Source organism: Rana temporaria, chromosome 1, assembly GCF_905171775.1.
Source record: "Rana temporaria chromosome 1, aRanTem1.1, whole genome shotgun sequence".
Classification (NCBI taxonomy): domain Eukaryota; kingdom Metazoa; phylum Chordata; class Amphibia; order Anura; family Ranidae; genus Rana; species Rana temporaria.
This window is the reverse complement of record NC_053489.1, coordinates 261,906,195-261,921,461: the sequence shown is the minus strand read 5'-3', so window position 1 is coordinate 261,921,461 and position 15,267 is coordinate 261,906,195. Positions and strand designations below refer to the sequence as shown.

The following is a 15,267-nucleotide window of genomic DNA, read 5'->3' as shown; positions in this document are numbered from 1 at the left end:
ATCCTACTACTGGTCCATAATATTGTGCTTTGTGCAATGTACATTTTCAGTCAATTTGCACTTTAATGATGTTTGAAACACAAAACCAAAAAGGTAATAGCAGCTTACTAATCATTGGATGTGGTGGCTGCATCCGTTTTCTTTTCTTTAGCCTCGTACACGCGACCGGTTTTCCCGGCAGGAAAAATGCCAGGAGAGCATTTGGCCGGGAATACCGGGGGTTTGACTGAGGGAAAACAGAGATCTGTGTTTCTGCTTAGCAGAAACACAACATCTACATTTTCCCCTCTGGCAGAACAGTTATGCCTCTCTCCTAACAATCGCCAGGTTTCCACCGGACACGCTGCTTGGCTTCCGCTGTGTCCTACAGCAGCGCATGTGCGTATCTCAAAGCCCTTTTAAAAAATTACGTACAGGTACGTGATTTTGCACTTAAGAGCCGCCCTGCCGCAGTAAATGTACATGGGGCAGTCCTTAACCACTTCATCCCTGGAGGATTTGGCTGCCCAATGACGGACCATTTTTTGCGATTCGGCACTGCGTCGATTTAACTGACAATTGCGTGGCCGTACTACGTGGCTCCCAAACAAAATTGACTTAATTTTTTTCCCACAAATAGAGCTTTCTTTTGGTGGTATTTGATCACCTCTGCAGTTTTTATTTTTTGCGCTATAAACAAAAAAAGATCGACAATTTTGAAAAAAAAAAGCAATATTTTTTACTTTTTGCTATAATAAATACCAAAAAAATATATAAAAAATGATTTCTTTCTCAGTTTAGGCCGATATGTATTCTTCTACATCTTTTTGGTAAAAAAAAAATCACAATAAGCGTATATATTGGTTTGCGCAAAAGTTATAGCGTCTACAAAATAGGGGATAGTTTTATGGCATTTTTATTATTCATTTTTTTTATTAGCAATGACGGCAATCTGCAATTTTTATCAGGAATGTAACATTATGTGGGACACATCGGACACTTTTGACACTATTTTGGGACCATTGTCATTTATACAGCGATCAGTGCTATAAAAATGCACTGATTACTGTGTAAATGACACTGGCAGTGAAGGGGTTAACCAGTAAGGGGTGAGGAAGGGGTTAAGTGTGTCCTAGGGAGTGATTCTAACTGTGTGGGGGCTTGGCTACCTGTGACAGGACACTGATCGCTGCTCCCGATGACAGGAGGCAGAAGATTAGTGTCCTGTCACTAGGCAGAACAGGGAGATGCCTTGTTTACAATGGCATCCCCCCGTTCTGTCGCTCCATGACACGATCGCGGGACACCGGCGGACATCGACATTGCGCGCGCCTGCACATCGGGTTTTTTAAAGCAACGTACAGGCACGTTGCTATGCGCACAGGAGCCATTCTGCCAACGTAAATGTGCGTTACACAGTCGGCAAGTGGTTAAGTGGTCAAATAAGCAAAGATGTTGTGGGTTGATAACAGCCCCATGCAGTCACTCACTCACTTTATCAAACCTGAAGCCAGTAAGGAAGCAGGTGCACGCTTGAAAACATTACTATAAATAGAAAAGAAACAGAGTGATAAGTTTGGCCCAAAAAAATAACAAACCCAAATCTGGCTGGCTAGTGTTATGATAATGATCCCAAATAGAGGCAGCCATATTCAATAAATATTAGCTAACAGATTAACCAGTTCCCGACCTCCTCATGTACATTTACGTCGGCAGAATGGCACGGACAGGCACATCCACGTACCTGTACGTCCTCTGCTAGACGTGGGTGGGGGGTCCGATCGGGACCCCCCCCCCCGGTACATGCGGTGGTCGGGTCCGCTCGGGGAGCGATCCGGGACGACGGCGCGGCTATTTGTTTTTAGCCGCTCCGTCGCGATCGCTCCCCGGAGCTGAAGAACGGGGAGAGCCGTGTGTAAACACGGCTTCCCCGTGCTTCACTGTGGCGGCGCATCGATCGAGTGATCCCTTTTATAGGGAAGACTCGATCGATGGTGTCCGTCCTACAGCCACACCCCCCTACACTAGTAAACACATACACAGTGATCCCTAAATGTTACAGCGCCCCCTGTGTTTAACTCCCAAACTGCAACTGTCATTTTCACAATAAAGAATGCAATTTAAATGCATTTTTTGCTGTGAAAATGACAATGGTCCCAAAAATGTGTCAAAATTGTCCGAAGTGTCCGCCATAATGTCGCAGTCACGAAAAAAATCGCTGATCGCCGCCATTACTAGTAAAAAAAATAAAAAAAATAAAAATGCAAAAAAACTATCCCCTATTTTGTAAACGCTATAAATTTTGCGCAAACCAACCGATAAACGATTATTGCGATTTTTTTTACGAAAAATAGGTAGAAGAATACGTATCGGCCTAAACTGAGGAAAAAAAAAATTTTATATATGTTTTTGGGGGATATTTATTACAGCAAAAAGTAAAAAATATTGCATTTTTTTTAAAATTGACGTTCTATTTTTGTTTATAGCGCAAAAAATAAAAACCGCAGAGGTGATCAAAGACCACCAAAAGAAAGCTCTATTTGTGGGGGAAAAAGGACGCCAATTTTGTTTGGGAGCCACGTCGCACGACCGTGCAATTGTCTGTTAAAGCGACGCAGTCCCGAACTGTAAAAACTCCTTGGGTCTTTAGCCAGCATATTGGTCCGGGGCTTAAGTGGTTAAGGAGCCACCAGGTTTCAGCATAGTAATTCTCCCTTTTGCATAGCAATATCTGATAGTATTAGGAGGAACCTACTGAGATGCTGGCACAAATTGTTAGTATTTTAATAAGATCACTTTAAAATGCTGTTATCATTTCCATAACTTATTTGTTATTTGAGAATTAATAGGAACAGGATTTTTTAATCTGACTGCAGAACAAAGAACAGAATAAATGTAAACAAGGGTCAGCTCTTATGTCGCGTACACACGACCGTTTTTAACCACTTAAGACCCGGACCATTATGCAGGTAAAGGACCTGGCCAGTTTTTGCGATCCGGCACTGCGTCGCTTTAACTGACAATTGCGCGGTTGTGTGATCTGGCTCCCAAACAAAATTGGCGTCCTTTTTTTCCCCACAAATAGAGCTTTCTTTTGGTGGTATTTGATCACCTCTGCGGTTTTTATTTTTTGCGCTATAAACAAAAATAGAGCAACAATTTTGAAAAAAAATATCAATATTTTTAACTTTTTGCTATAATAAATACCCCCAAAAAAGATATAAATGTTTTTTTTCTCAGTTTAGGCCGATACGTATTCTTCTACATATTTTTGGTAAAAAAAAAAAACGCAATAAGCGTTTAACCACGCAAAATTTATAGTGTTTACAAAATAGGGGATAGTTTTATGGCATTTTTATTAATATTTATTTTTTTACTACTAATGGCGGCGATCAGCGATTTTTTTCATGACTGTGACATTATGGTGGACACATCGGACAATTTTGACCCATTTTTGGGACCATTGTCATTTTCACAGCAAAAAATGCTATAAAAATGCATTGTTTACTGTGAAAATGACAATTGCAGTTTAGGAGTTAACCACTAGGGGGCGCTGTATGGGTTATGTGTGACCTCATGTGTTTCTAACTGTAGGGGGGCGGGGCTGGACGCGTGACATCACTGATCGCCTTTCCCTATATCAGGGACCAGACGATCAGTGACATTGACACTGTGAAGAACAGGAAACCTCTCCCCGTTCTTCAGCTCCTGTGACCGATCGCGGGACACCGGTGGCAATCGGGTCCGCGGGTCCCGCGGCCACGGTCACAGAGCTTCAGACTGGTTCGCGGGCACACGCCCGCGACCCACGGCTGGGCACTTAAAGGGGATGTACAGGTACGTGCCTGTGCCCAGCCGTGCCATTCTGCCGACGTAAATGTGCAGGAGGCGGTCCTTAAGTGGTTAATGTCATGGAAAAAACAATGTGATTCTTGTCAAGCCTGCCTTGCATACACACGATCATGAAAAAAAAATGCTCCAGCAAAGCGCGGTGACGTACAACACGTACGACGGCACCAGGGCCGGCCTTTGCGGTGTGCGGAGAGTGTGATCGCACAGGGCGCCATAGCAACATGGGCGCCTGGCGACCACACAGCTTCTTTAATTCGCCCGTGTATTAAGTAGTGGGCGGGGGGCGTGCCGCACACTGGGGGTTGTCAGGCCGGCGCCCCCCCCCCCCCCCCCGCGACGGAAGAGGACCATGCTGGGTGGCATGGCGTGGTGCCGGGTGCCTGGCTTTGCAGGGGGGGTGCCGTGCAAGCCGCATCCCAGCGAGCCGTCGGCACACCCGGGACCTGTCCGCAGTGATCCCCCTTCTGCTTAGGCAGCTCCGCGGGTCTGAGTCTCGGCTGTCTGTGACTGTCTCAGTCACGCAGCCGAGCAGGGAAGCAGCCTCCCCCTTGTCTGTACTGTGCTGTGTGTGCAGCACGCGGCAAGCAGGTTATCTGAGCCTGCTTGCTTTACAGGTCTGAAGGGGGGGGGCGGGGGGTGTGTGTGTTCTATCTGTATTGTGGGGTGGGGGGTTCTTTATTGTAGGGGGGGTCACTCTGCACTGTAGGGGTTTATCTGTATTGTAGGGGGGGGGTGTTTTCTGTATTGTGTGTGTGGGGGGGGGGTTCTTTATTGTAGGGGGGGTCTGCACTGTAGGGGTTTATCTGTATTGTAGGGGGGGGTGTTTTCTGTATTGTGTGGGGGGGGGTTCTTTATTGTAGGGGGGGGTCTGCACTGTAGGGGTTTATCTGTATTGTAGGGGGGGTGTTTTTTGTATTGTGAGGGGGGGGTTCTTTATTGTAGTGGGGTTCTGTATTGTGGGGGGGGGGGATTTATTGTAGGGGGTCTGCACTGTAGGGGTGGTCTATTGTAGGGGTGAATCTGTATTGTAGAGGGGGTTCTGTATTGTAAGGAGAGATCTGTATTGTAGGGGGAGGGGTATGCACTGTACGGGGGTCTGCGTAACATGCAGGGGGTCCAGAACTGTTAGGGGGTGTCTGTGTAACATATAGGTGTCCGTGGCTGTGTAATGTAAAAGGGGTCCAGTGGTGCAGGGTGCTGTGTAATGTAAAGGGGTTCAGAGCTGTGGGGTGCTGTGTAATGTAAGGGGCCCAGTGGTGCAAGGTGCTGTGTAGTGTAAAGGGGTCCAGAGGTGCAGGGTGCTGTGTAATGTAACGGGGTCCAGAGGTGCAGGGTGCTGTGTAATGTAAAGGGGTCCAAAGGTGCAGGGTGCTGTGTAATGTAAAGGGGCCCAGAGGTGCAGGGTGCTGTGGAATATAAGGGGCCCAGTGGTGCAAGGTGCTGTGTAGTGTAAAGGAGTCCAGAGGTGCAGGGTGCTGTGTAATGTAAAGGGGTCCAGAGGTGCAGGGTGCTGTGTAATGTAAAGGGGTCCAGAGTGATGTGTAATGTAAAGGGGGTCAGTGATGCAGGGTGCTGTGTAATGTAAAGGGGCCCAGAGGTGCAGGGTGCTGTGTAATGTAAAGGGGCCCAGAGTGATGTGTAATGTAAAGGGGTCCAGAGTGATGTGTAATGTAAAGGGGTCCAGAGGTGCAGTGCTGTGTAATGTAAAGGGGCCCAGAGGTGCAGGGTGCTGTGTAATGTAAAGGGGTCCAGAGGTGCAGGGTGCTGTGTAATGTAAAGGGGTCCAGAGGTGCAGGGTGCTGTGTAATGTAAAGGGGTCCAGAGGTGCTGTGTAATGTAAAGGGGGGTCAGTGATGCAGGGTGCTGTGTAATGTAAAGGGGGCCCAGAGGTGCAGGGTGCTGTGTAATGTAAAGGGGCCCAGAGTGATGTGTAATGTAAAGGGGTCCAGAGTGATGTGTAATGTAAAGGGGTCCAGAGGTGCAGTGCTGTGTAATGTAAAGGGGCCCAGAGGTGCAGGGTGCTGTGTAATGTAAAGGGGTCCAGAGGTGCAGGGTGCTGTGTAATGTAAAGGGGCCCAGAGGTGCAGGGTGCTGTGTAATGTAAAGGGGCCCAGAGTGATGTGTAATGTAAAGGGGTCCAGAGTGATGTGTAATGTAAAGGGGTCCAGGGTGATGTGTAATGTAAAGGGGTCCAGAGGTGCAGTGCTGTGTAATGTAAAGGGGCCCAGAGGTGCAGTGCTGTGTAATGTAAAGGGGCCCAGAGGTGCAGGGTGCTGTGTAATGTAAAGGGGTCCAGAGGTGCAGGGTGCTGTGTAATGTAAAGGGGGCCAGAGGTGCAGGGTGCTGTGTAATGTAAAGGGGGCCAGAGGTGCAGGGTGCTGTGTAATGTAAAGGGGTCCAGAGGTGCAGTTGTGGAGAGGGGGTACACAGTAGTGACAGAGATATTGAAGAATGCAGGGGGCACAGTGGGGTGTTTTTACATTTTACGGGGGGCAGATATAGGATCCGCCCCGGGTGCCAAATGCTCTAGGTACACCTGGCAGGCCACAGGCGGATTCTGCAGGAATGACAGCGTGGGCGGCTGTCCCTGCCTTGCTATGAGGAGCTCATATGCCATGCGCACTGAGAAGACAAAGGAGGGCAAGAATCCACAGAAGCAGGCAGCAGATGTAAAAACTTTTTTCTGTAAGTAAATAATTTTTTTTATAAATGCAGTGTACTGCTTAATGTCTGTTTTTGTATTTTCTTTTTTAAATAGGGTGTTTCTTAAAGGAACAGTAAATACAAAAGTTAAAAAATACTTTATTGTAATTATGTTTGATATTTGATAGTAAATTTACAGGTAGTGTTATTATACCATGTGATTTACTTTATATGTGGCGTTATTATAGAGTGTGATTTGCAGTATATGTGGCGTTATTATACCGTGTGAATAAAAGTTGTATTTTTATCATAGTTTGTAATCTTTTTTTTGGGAACTTAACGGAATGGAAGGCTTTAAATGGAGCCGGTATTGGAGAAATGGGTGTGGTTACCGAGCGGTGTAGTTACTAAGGGGCGTGGTTACTGAGGGGCGTGGTCACCAGGGGGAGCTGTAAAGCTTTCTCGCACAGGGCGCCTAAAGGCCTAAGGCCGGCCCTGGACGGCACTATAAAGGGGAAGTTCCATTTGGATGGCGCCACCCTTTGGGCTGCTTTTGCTGATTTCGTGTTAGTAAAAGACGATTTGCGCTTTTCAGTCTGTTACAGCGGGATGAATGTGCTTACTCCATTACGAACGCTAGTTTTACCAGAACGAGCGCTCCAGTCTCATAACTTGCTTCTGAGAATGTGCGTTTTTTTCACGTCGTTAAAGCCCACACATGACCATTTTTTACAACGTGAAAAACGATGTGAAAAATTAGAGCATGTTCTAAATTTTTAACGCCCATTTTTCACGTCAAGAAAAATGCTCTGGCGCCTAGACATCTCTGTGTGTAAACACAGAGATCCACGTCCTGTCAGGGAGAGGAGACTGATGCTGTGTCCCTTGCACATAGGGACACAGATTGGTCACCTCCCCCAGTCAGTCCCCTTCCCCCACAGTTAGAATCACTAGTAGGGAACACATTTAAACCCCTTCCTCGTCCCCCTAGTGTTAACCCCTTCCCTGCCAGTCACATTTATACAGTAAAATGTGCATATTTATAGCACTGATCGCTGTATAAATGTGAATGGTCCCAAAAATGTGTCAAAAGTGTCCGATGTGTCCGCATAATGTCACAGTCCCAATAAAATCGCAGATCGCCGCCATTACTAGTAAAAAAAAAAAAATCATAATTACGTCTTGTATTTTGTTTTACGCAAACCAGTCACTATACTCCAAATATACCAAATATATGTAGAAGAATACGTATCGGCCTAAACTGAGAAAAAAAAATTGGGATATTTATTATAGCAAAAAGTATTGTGTTTTTTTTTCAAAATTGTAAAAAAGGACGTCAATTTTGTTTGGGAGCCACATCGCACGATCGTGCAATTGTCAGTTAAAGCGACGCAGTGCCGGAAGCTGAAATTTCGCCTGGGCAGGAAGGGGGTATATGTGCCCAGTAAGCAAGTGGTTAATGACCATTTTAAAAAATTTAATTTTTCACGTCATGAAAAAACGGTTGTGTGTACGCGACATTAGAATACTTGGGCCACAATCTATAGGCTTTGGATACAGTCAAACTGCTGTCAGGGTTTTTTTTTTTTTTGCCTGTGTGACATTGGGGAGATTTTCCTTCATTTGTTCTCCCATTGAAATATATATTTTAGGTAGATAGATCCTATAATTTGCATTCAAAATTAAATAGTTACTTGAAGTGCTCTTAATTGTAATAACATGCTTTTTAATAAAGGGCCTCACACATAAAAGAGTGTGTGAAGGGATACACAGTTCATGAAGAATGGGGGTAGCCAATCTGATTGTTTCATTCATTCTCCTATAATCACTAGAAACCTGACACAAACCTATTGGTTGCCACAAACACCAAAAATTGGTACAGTTGTGCTCATAAGTTTACATACCCTGGCAGAATTTATGATTTCTTGGCCATGTTTCAGAAAATATGTATAACACAAAAACATTTCTTTCGCTCATGGTTAGTGTTTGGCTGAAGCCATTTATTATCAATTAACTGTGTTTACTCTTTTTAAATCATAATCACAGCAGAAACTACCCAAAGTTTTCTTTGTGTCAACTTGTGCGCATGTTATCAGGCCAAAATCACCAAAATACCACAAAAGACTTCAAGCTGTGATTGATGTGAAAGGGGGCAATCCACAATATTACGAACAGGGGTATGTAAACTTTTAATCAGGGCCATTTGGGCAGTTTCTGTTGTGATTATGTTTTAAAAAGAGTAAACACAGTTGATTGATAATAAATGGCTTCAGTCAAACACTAACCATGAATGAAAGAAACGTTTTTGCGTTATCATTCATATTCTCTGAAAAATGGCCAAGAAATCATAAATTCTGCCAGGGTATGTAAACGTATGAGCACAATTGTATGTAAAAAAAATAGGTCTATTGCGCTCCTTACTTAGAAAAGTATTACTTTTGTTTAAAATAAAAATACTGCTTATTGGGTCCACCACTTTTACAGTCTCTCCATATATTCTAGTTACATTATAACTGACCAGTGCATTCCCTCTTTCTTGCAATATTGACATGAAATTAACGTTATGAATAATGGGGAATAAAAGGCAATCTTTGTAATACCAATATATGCTAATGGCACAATTTATGAGCCATGTAAGGCTGGGTTCACATATCAGCGGTGTGATTTGCAGTCGGTATCCTTGTACGTTTCTGTTGAGAATTTTTCCCTGAATTCACACCTGAACCGGACCCAAAAATGCACAGAAACCCTTTTCAAAACTGCACCGCAGCCACCCGGACTATTTTCTCAAGATTTTTCAAGACTTCCTAGGATGCAGCTGTGAGATCAGGGCTACATCACCAATGCCTCAGGGAACCAGTAATTGTAAGTACTAGAGTACTTATACTAGAGATCAAAATTAACAAAACATATAGTTCTGTTATCTACAATGTAAGTAAGTCACTATTTTATTTTAGCAAAAAGGCAAACTCGTCTCTGGTCATAATTGCTGTGCGTGTATATACAGAGTTTCTAACACCATGTTTATATGGACCATGGCATTTTGTGAAGTGAGAGCTGAATTTCCCAAACCAGAAAGTATTTTGGCAATTTCCGTACACAGCATCCAGAGATCATTATTGTCTTGTCTTTACTAAGCCAATATCTTAAGGAAAACATCTGAATTTGCAATGTGCCATAGCTACTGTCATTTTACTGTAGTTTAAAATATATTTACTATTGGCATACTAGATAGCCAGAACAAACTTTGAGAGTATAGGTGTAGCCTACAAAAAAATAGGTAAAAAAAACAAATAATACGACAAATATTAGAAAGAAAAACTGACCAAATTTTAAACATTGTAATTATCGTGCTATTTCTGACTTTCTAGCAGGTGATAAAATGCAATTCAGATAGTCAGAGGCACTAATTTCTAATGCCGCGTACTATACGGTCGTTTTTCAGCATTAAAAAAAACGACGTTTTAAAAATCATCGTTGTGTGGGCTTCACATCGTTTTCGAACATACTGCATTTTTTAATGTCGTTTTTTTTAAATTACGTTTTTCGGGTTGTAAAAAATGATCGCGTGTGGGCTAAAACAACGTTTTAAACCCGCACATGCCCAGAAGCGAGTTATGAGACGGGAAGCGGTCGTTCTGGTCAAAAACTACCATTCATAATGGAGTAAGCACATTCATCACGCTGTAACAGACCAAAAAAAAACGCGAATCGTCTTTTACTAAAAAGCCATCAGCTAAAAGCAGCCCAAAGGCGAATAGAACTTCCCCTTCAGGAGTGCCGTCGTACGTGTTGTCGTCACCGCGCTTTGTTCATCATTTTTCAAAAACGATGGTGTGTGGGCAACGTCGTTTTTAATGATGAAGTTGGAAAAACTTCGTTTTTTGGACATGCTGAAAAATTATTATTTTTTTCATGCCGAAAAATGACCGTGTGTACGCGGCATAAGATTTTCTAACATAATCTGAAGGCCCAAAGGACCACTATGTACTGTGGTCAGCATTAGGCAAGAAATGCAACAGGTCCTGGAGCTCAGCAAAATTGTGAGCTGATGGACAGACTATCTCCCTACCTCTTGGTCTTGTGGAAATATCTGGTGATCTATGGCCAGCCACAAGGATATAAAGGATTTGATTAAAAAAAAAATAATATAACACTATGTACATTTCTACAAGTGATAAATGCAAGGTTTGTGAATAGCATATGACTTTACTACATTCTACTAAAAACTAGCAGCTTTGAAGAAATATATATATATTAAAAAATCACTATAATGTAAAAAGCACATAGAAATCACATGAATCCTTTAATCGAGTACACTGTATTTTTTTCTTCTTTTGATAAGAAGAGTGGAAGCTTACACACTACAGAAATGGTCATGTGTTACATCATTCTGTGTACAACTGAATATGAAAGACAAAACGAGCTGTTGATCTTACTGAGAATTGTGGAGAACAATTCATAAAGAAAGAAGTGCCTGATTCTAACACATTGTTACTGACTAAGGAGCAGGCTTCATTCAGCAGTATCGACAGAGCAGATGTTATCATCTATATTAAAGTAACCTGTTTAATAAAATGTAGAATAACAGCTAATGAGGAAGGCTTCGGCCGAAACGCGTTAGTTTCTAGATGTAGCACCTGCTCTTCGTGCCCAATAAAGATTTGTAAAAAAAGCAATCGTGGCATTTATGTTACGAAGGAAACATAAATGGTATATTTGCTTGAATAATTAATTGCTTACAGTAATTAATGTGAATGATTTTGGCAATGTATATCGTATGTGGAGTATTCAGTTGAATGCATCTCAGTGCATGTGTCAGCAATAAACATCTACAATTGTTTTATTTACAAGAGTTCATCATGGTACAAGGTCCTTTTATATTGCTTCCTTACAACAGGTTTTCAAATGAAGCACTGACGTAGACAGGTTTACAAGGTTTATTATCATGGAAACACACAGATAACCATAGAATGCTTTCATTGTGATTACCCTCTAATCATGAAAAAGAGATTCCCAATTTCTCATCAGCATGAAACGATAAACAGTGAATCAGTACGGGGTTTCCACCTTCGGATTGCATAGATGCATAGATAGGTGAAAATGCTTTGGGCTGTTTTAAAATGTACATTTAAAATATAAGATCGCCTATGATCACAAAATCACAGGGCCAGATAATATGAAGATAGAGCAATTAACAGGCAGCCTATTACATCCCAGCCCAAGAGAACATCAGAAATCCTGTTCTATAGGACAGAAGCTGGTTAATATTAAAAACATACCAAACTGTTGATTTATAAAAAGAAAAAAAGAAAGCACATACAGAAATGGGTACAAGCAAACCAACCTTCACAATGTACGTCACTCCAGGTCCCTGGATCTTCTCATTCGAGTGCAGCCATCCTCGAGAAGGCTTATTGACAAAGCTGCTACTTTGATTCCAATCTTCACCTCCCAGATGCATTTCATCTGAGCGTGTTTTTTTTCCTGTGCTCATCTTGCTCACGTCCTGCTGTGAACACGGAGGGGTAGAGACAGGGTTACATGTGTTGTCTGAGGCTCCTGCTGCTGTACTTGGAGCAGGAGAGCTACCCTGTAACTTGGATCCAGACAAGCTCCTTTACTGCAGAGGATAGGTTTTTGATACCCAACAGGCTGCCTGTGTTGGACAGTTTTAAGTGAGACACTTTGTGGAATAAAACGTACAAAGAGAGGTGGATCCATCTTCTTGGTCCTTCGGTAAATCTGCACTCGCAACCGGGCACGAAATTGTAGCTGGAGTACCGGCGACCGTGGAGACTTTCTGTTCATGGACAGGTTGCTCAAGAGATCATCGAACCGGTAGTCACAGATTCATTCTTGAAGCGGTTGTACTTGGTACGTTGAAGCATGCCCTTCTACCTAGTTTCTTTCATACGATGTGGCAAAGCTGATGCCAGTCTAAGACACCTCCTTTGCTAACATTGCCAGAGGTTTCATAACGATACCTGTAAAATCTATTGCAAAAGAAAAAAAAATACAGATAGGTAACAAAATGTGAAAAATACCAAAGAGCATAAAGGGTTGAATTGAAGATAGTTCTATATGACATTCCACTTCTGGTTAGAGCTGCCAACTCGCTCACAGCAAAAGCATGACTCACACAAATGAGGAGACCCTTTTCAACAAAAGGCTCAGTGAGCACTGCAAATCACTTCCTGTAGCACAAAAAACATCCACCCACTTACAGCACTATAGAACCAATCAATTCTCAAATTTCCTTCCCCTAACTTCGCAAACAGATCATTTCTTCAAGTTATGTCAGTTGCCCCTTCTCCCCCAAACTGATGTACACCTTGAACAACCCTGTTCGGTATCAAATAAAATATGCGTTCTTATATTAGGCCAAACGTTATCAGTGAAAATTCTGATTGGTAGATAATATAGATTAGAGTGACTGAGAGGGAAAAAAAGTCACTATTCATCAAAATTAATCTTTATGTAACATCAGTCTAAATTTTCAAGATGCACTTTCACTAAAGTTTACATTTCATTTTTTAAATAATGCTGGTTTATTCATCATCAGCTGTTTCTTTAAAACACTTTACAGACCACAGTAGCAAATACAGCAATATACTGTGTTAAAAGACTATGTAATACTGTATATATTATAATGTTAGATCTGAACAAGAAACATGTATTCCTTTCACTTAATGGTTAATACTCAAGGTAGTTCTAAAAGCTAGAGCATCCTTTGTTCCTAATAGATTGAAATTCCCCTAGCGATTTACCAGGCCACAAGTGATGCTAAACAATAGACATGTAAAATAAGTGATCTGTCAAGTCTCCCACTGCAGCACATTACGTTAAAGACCCCCTCCCCCTTATTATTCAACAACTGCAGCTTAGAAAGTACAAAATGTAAAAAAACTTTCAAATAAAGGTATTTAATTAGTCTAATTTGTGACACAATAAAAAAGTCAGCACCTTTGCTCCCAGGAGGCACGGATAACGGAGATGTTTAATGGAAGATGGAGCTCCCAGTGCAGAATAGCCTTTCATTAAGCAAACGACACAGCCCGCTGCAGTATCCTCACAGCCTTCATCTCACCCATTCTGTCTGTTAGCATAGCAACAACGAATACTCACATCCTAGATTGTTTCAGCTGTTAGCTAATACAACGGAACACCTAAAATTCCCAAAAGCCTCTCTTCATTAGCTACAAAGGAAAAATCGCAAACAAAAAATGTGAATGAAACTCTATTTGTGTGAATGAAAGGGCTGGCTCGCATATCAATAATTCTGTGAATGAAGCAGGGCCATGCAGCCTCTGCTTGGCAATCCCTTGGGTGCTAACTGTTCCATCCAATGAGAGACAGCCTGCATGACTCATTCAACAAAGGCTTGCTAAATAGTGGAAGAGTCCATTTTGATCACAGGCAGCATTCTTTATACAGCAAAATCTAACCTAATTAAGGAGGCAACAGACAAACAAATGCATCTTTGCAGCAGGAGACAGAAAAGGATGTTGAAGACAAAAAAAAAAAAAAAGAAAATGCTGCCTGCCTGATAAAAAAAAAAAAAAATCCTTATCTCCAGCGTACGTTTTAGTATACCTGCTTCATTCATGAATGTGCTCATTCTGTCTAATATGCCTATTCCAGCACATTAAATTGACATATTGAGCAGCACAGCCCTGCAGGATGGTCTCATGGTATGGATTGGACACTATATATCCTGGGGATTTAACCCCTTGCTAAAAAATAAAAGACAAGCTGCTAATTTTAAAACATATATAACATTTTTATGGGGTGCTGAAAAGGAAGTGGTGGCATTTACCGAGATATACAATACATGAAAAAATGGTGGTACAGTAACATATTCAGCCAACTGAATCAACACTTTCATCAGTATGGCAATACTTAGAACGATAAACACTTTTAATTGTACAACATAGGTTTTTGCATGTGCAGCAATTGATTATCAGTAGCTTTATGTCATTACACTGATGCAAAACTGCAGAAGCATGAAATATGTCAGTGCTTATGGTTTTGCAAATATACACATGCAATTTCTGAGAACTCTATATAATAAGAGCAGTTACAGTTGCAGAAATGGCAGCAAAAGCCACTGAAATGTGTATAAAGGCCTAAATAAATAAAATAAAAAAGCACAGGGATAGTACCATAGAGTATTTGCTGAATATAATATATTTTCTTTTTAATATCGTTTTTGAAACCATAAAATGCTGTATAAATGAATAAAAAGACATGTAGGTAAATGTTAACATATCAATGTAAATAACAGTTATTCACCCAGAAAAACAAGTCTAAATGGCATGATCTTTTATTCTCTGAAGTGTCGAATCAAAATGGTATTGCTTTTTCTTAACGGTATACGCAAACAGATAGCCTGCGTTATTTTTTTTTGCATCCTATAAAGTGTATAAGCAATAAAGAGATATTACTGACATTATTATTTATATATATATATATATATATATATATATATATATATATATATTCCTGTCTTTGAGGCTACGTCATTAGCAAGCAATTGTAAGTCTATTTACTGTTAGCTGTTCCAGCACAGTAGGGGTTTATAAAGCAGAAACATACGCAAAAAACTGCAAGATTTTCAGACTACCTGACTTTTCAAGAGAACAATTCATACAGCTACAAGCAGTGTGAGAACCCTCCCTTAGCAACAGGAGTTGCCTTGGAAACGCACACGGGAACAAGAATATGTTGGAATTTTTCAATGAAATCATTAGGTTTTGGTAGGAATAAAGCAAGCAAATAATGGTCAATTAT

At 41.6% G+C, this 15,267-nt stretch overlaps 1 protein-coding gene across 1 annotated transcript in view; it reads right to left on the bottom strand.

The window, feature by feature from the left end:
• SHC3 (SHC adaptor protein 3) overlaps positions 1 to 12,861 on the bottom strand; it is a 121,227-nt gene extending 108,366 nt beyond the window's left edge. Inside the window, 5 exon segments of the mRNA XM_040355111.1 lie at positions 11,822 to 12,088; positions 12,090 to 12,170; positions 12,173 to 12,279; positions 12,282 to 12,312; positions 12,315 to 12,861. Coding sequence (XP_040211045.1) covers positions 11,822 to 12,088; positions 12,090 to 12,170; positions 12,173 to 12,279; positions 12,282 to 12,312; positions 12,315 to 12,365 — 537 coding nt within the window. The 5' untranslated portion in view covers positions 12,366 to 12,861.
• Positions 12,862 to 15,267: the final 2,406 nt, after the last annotated feature.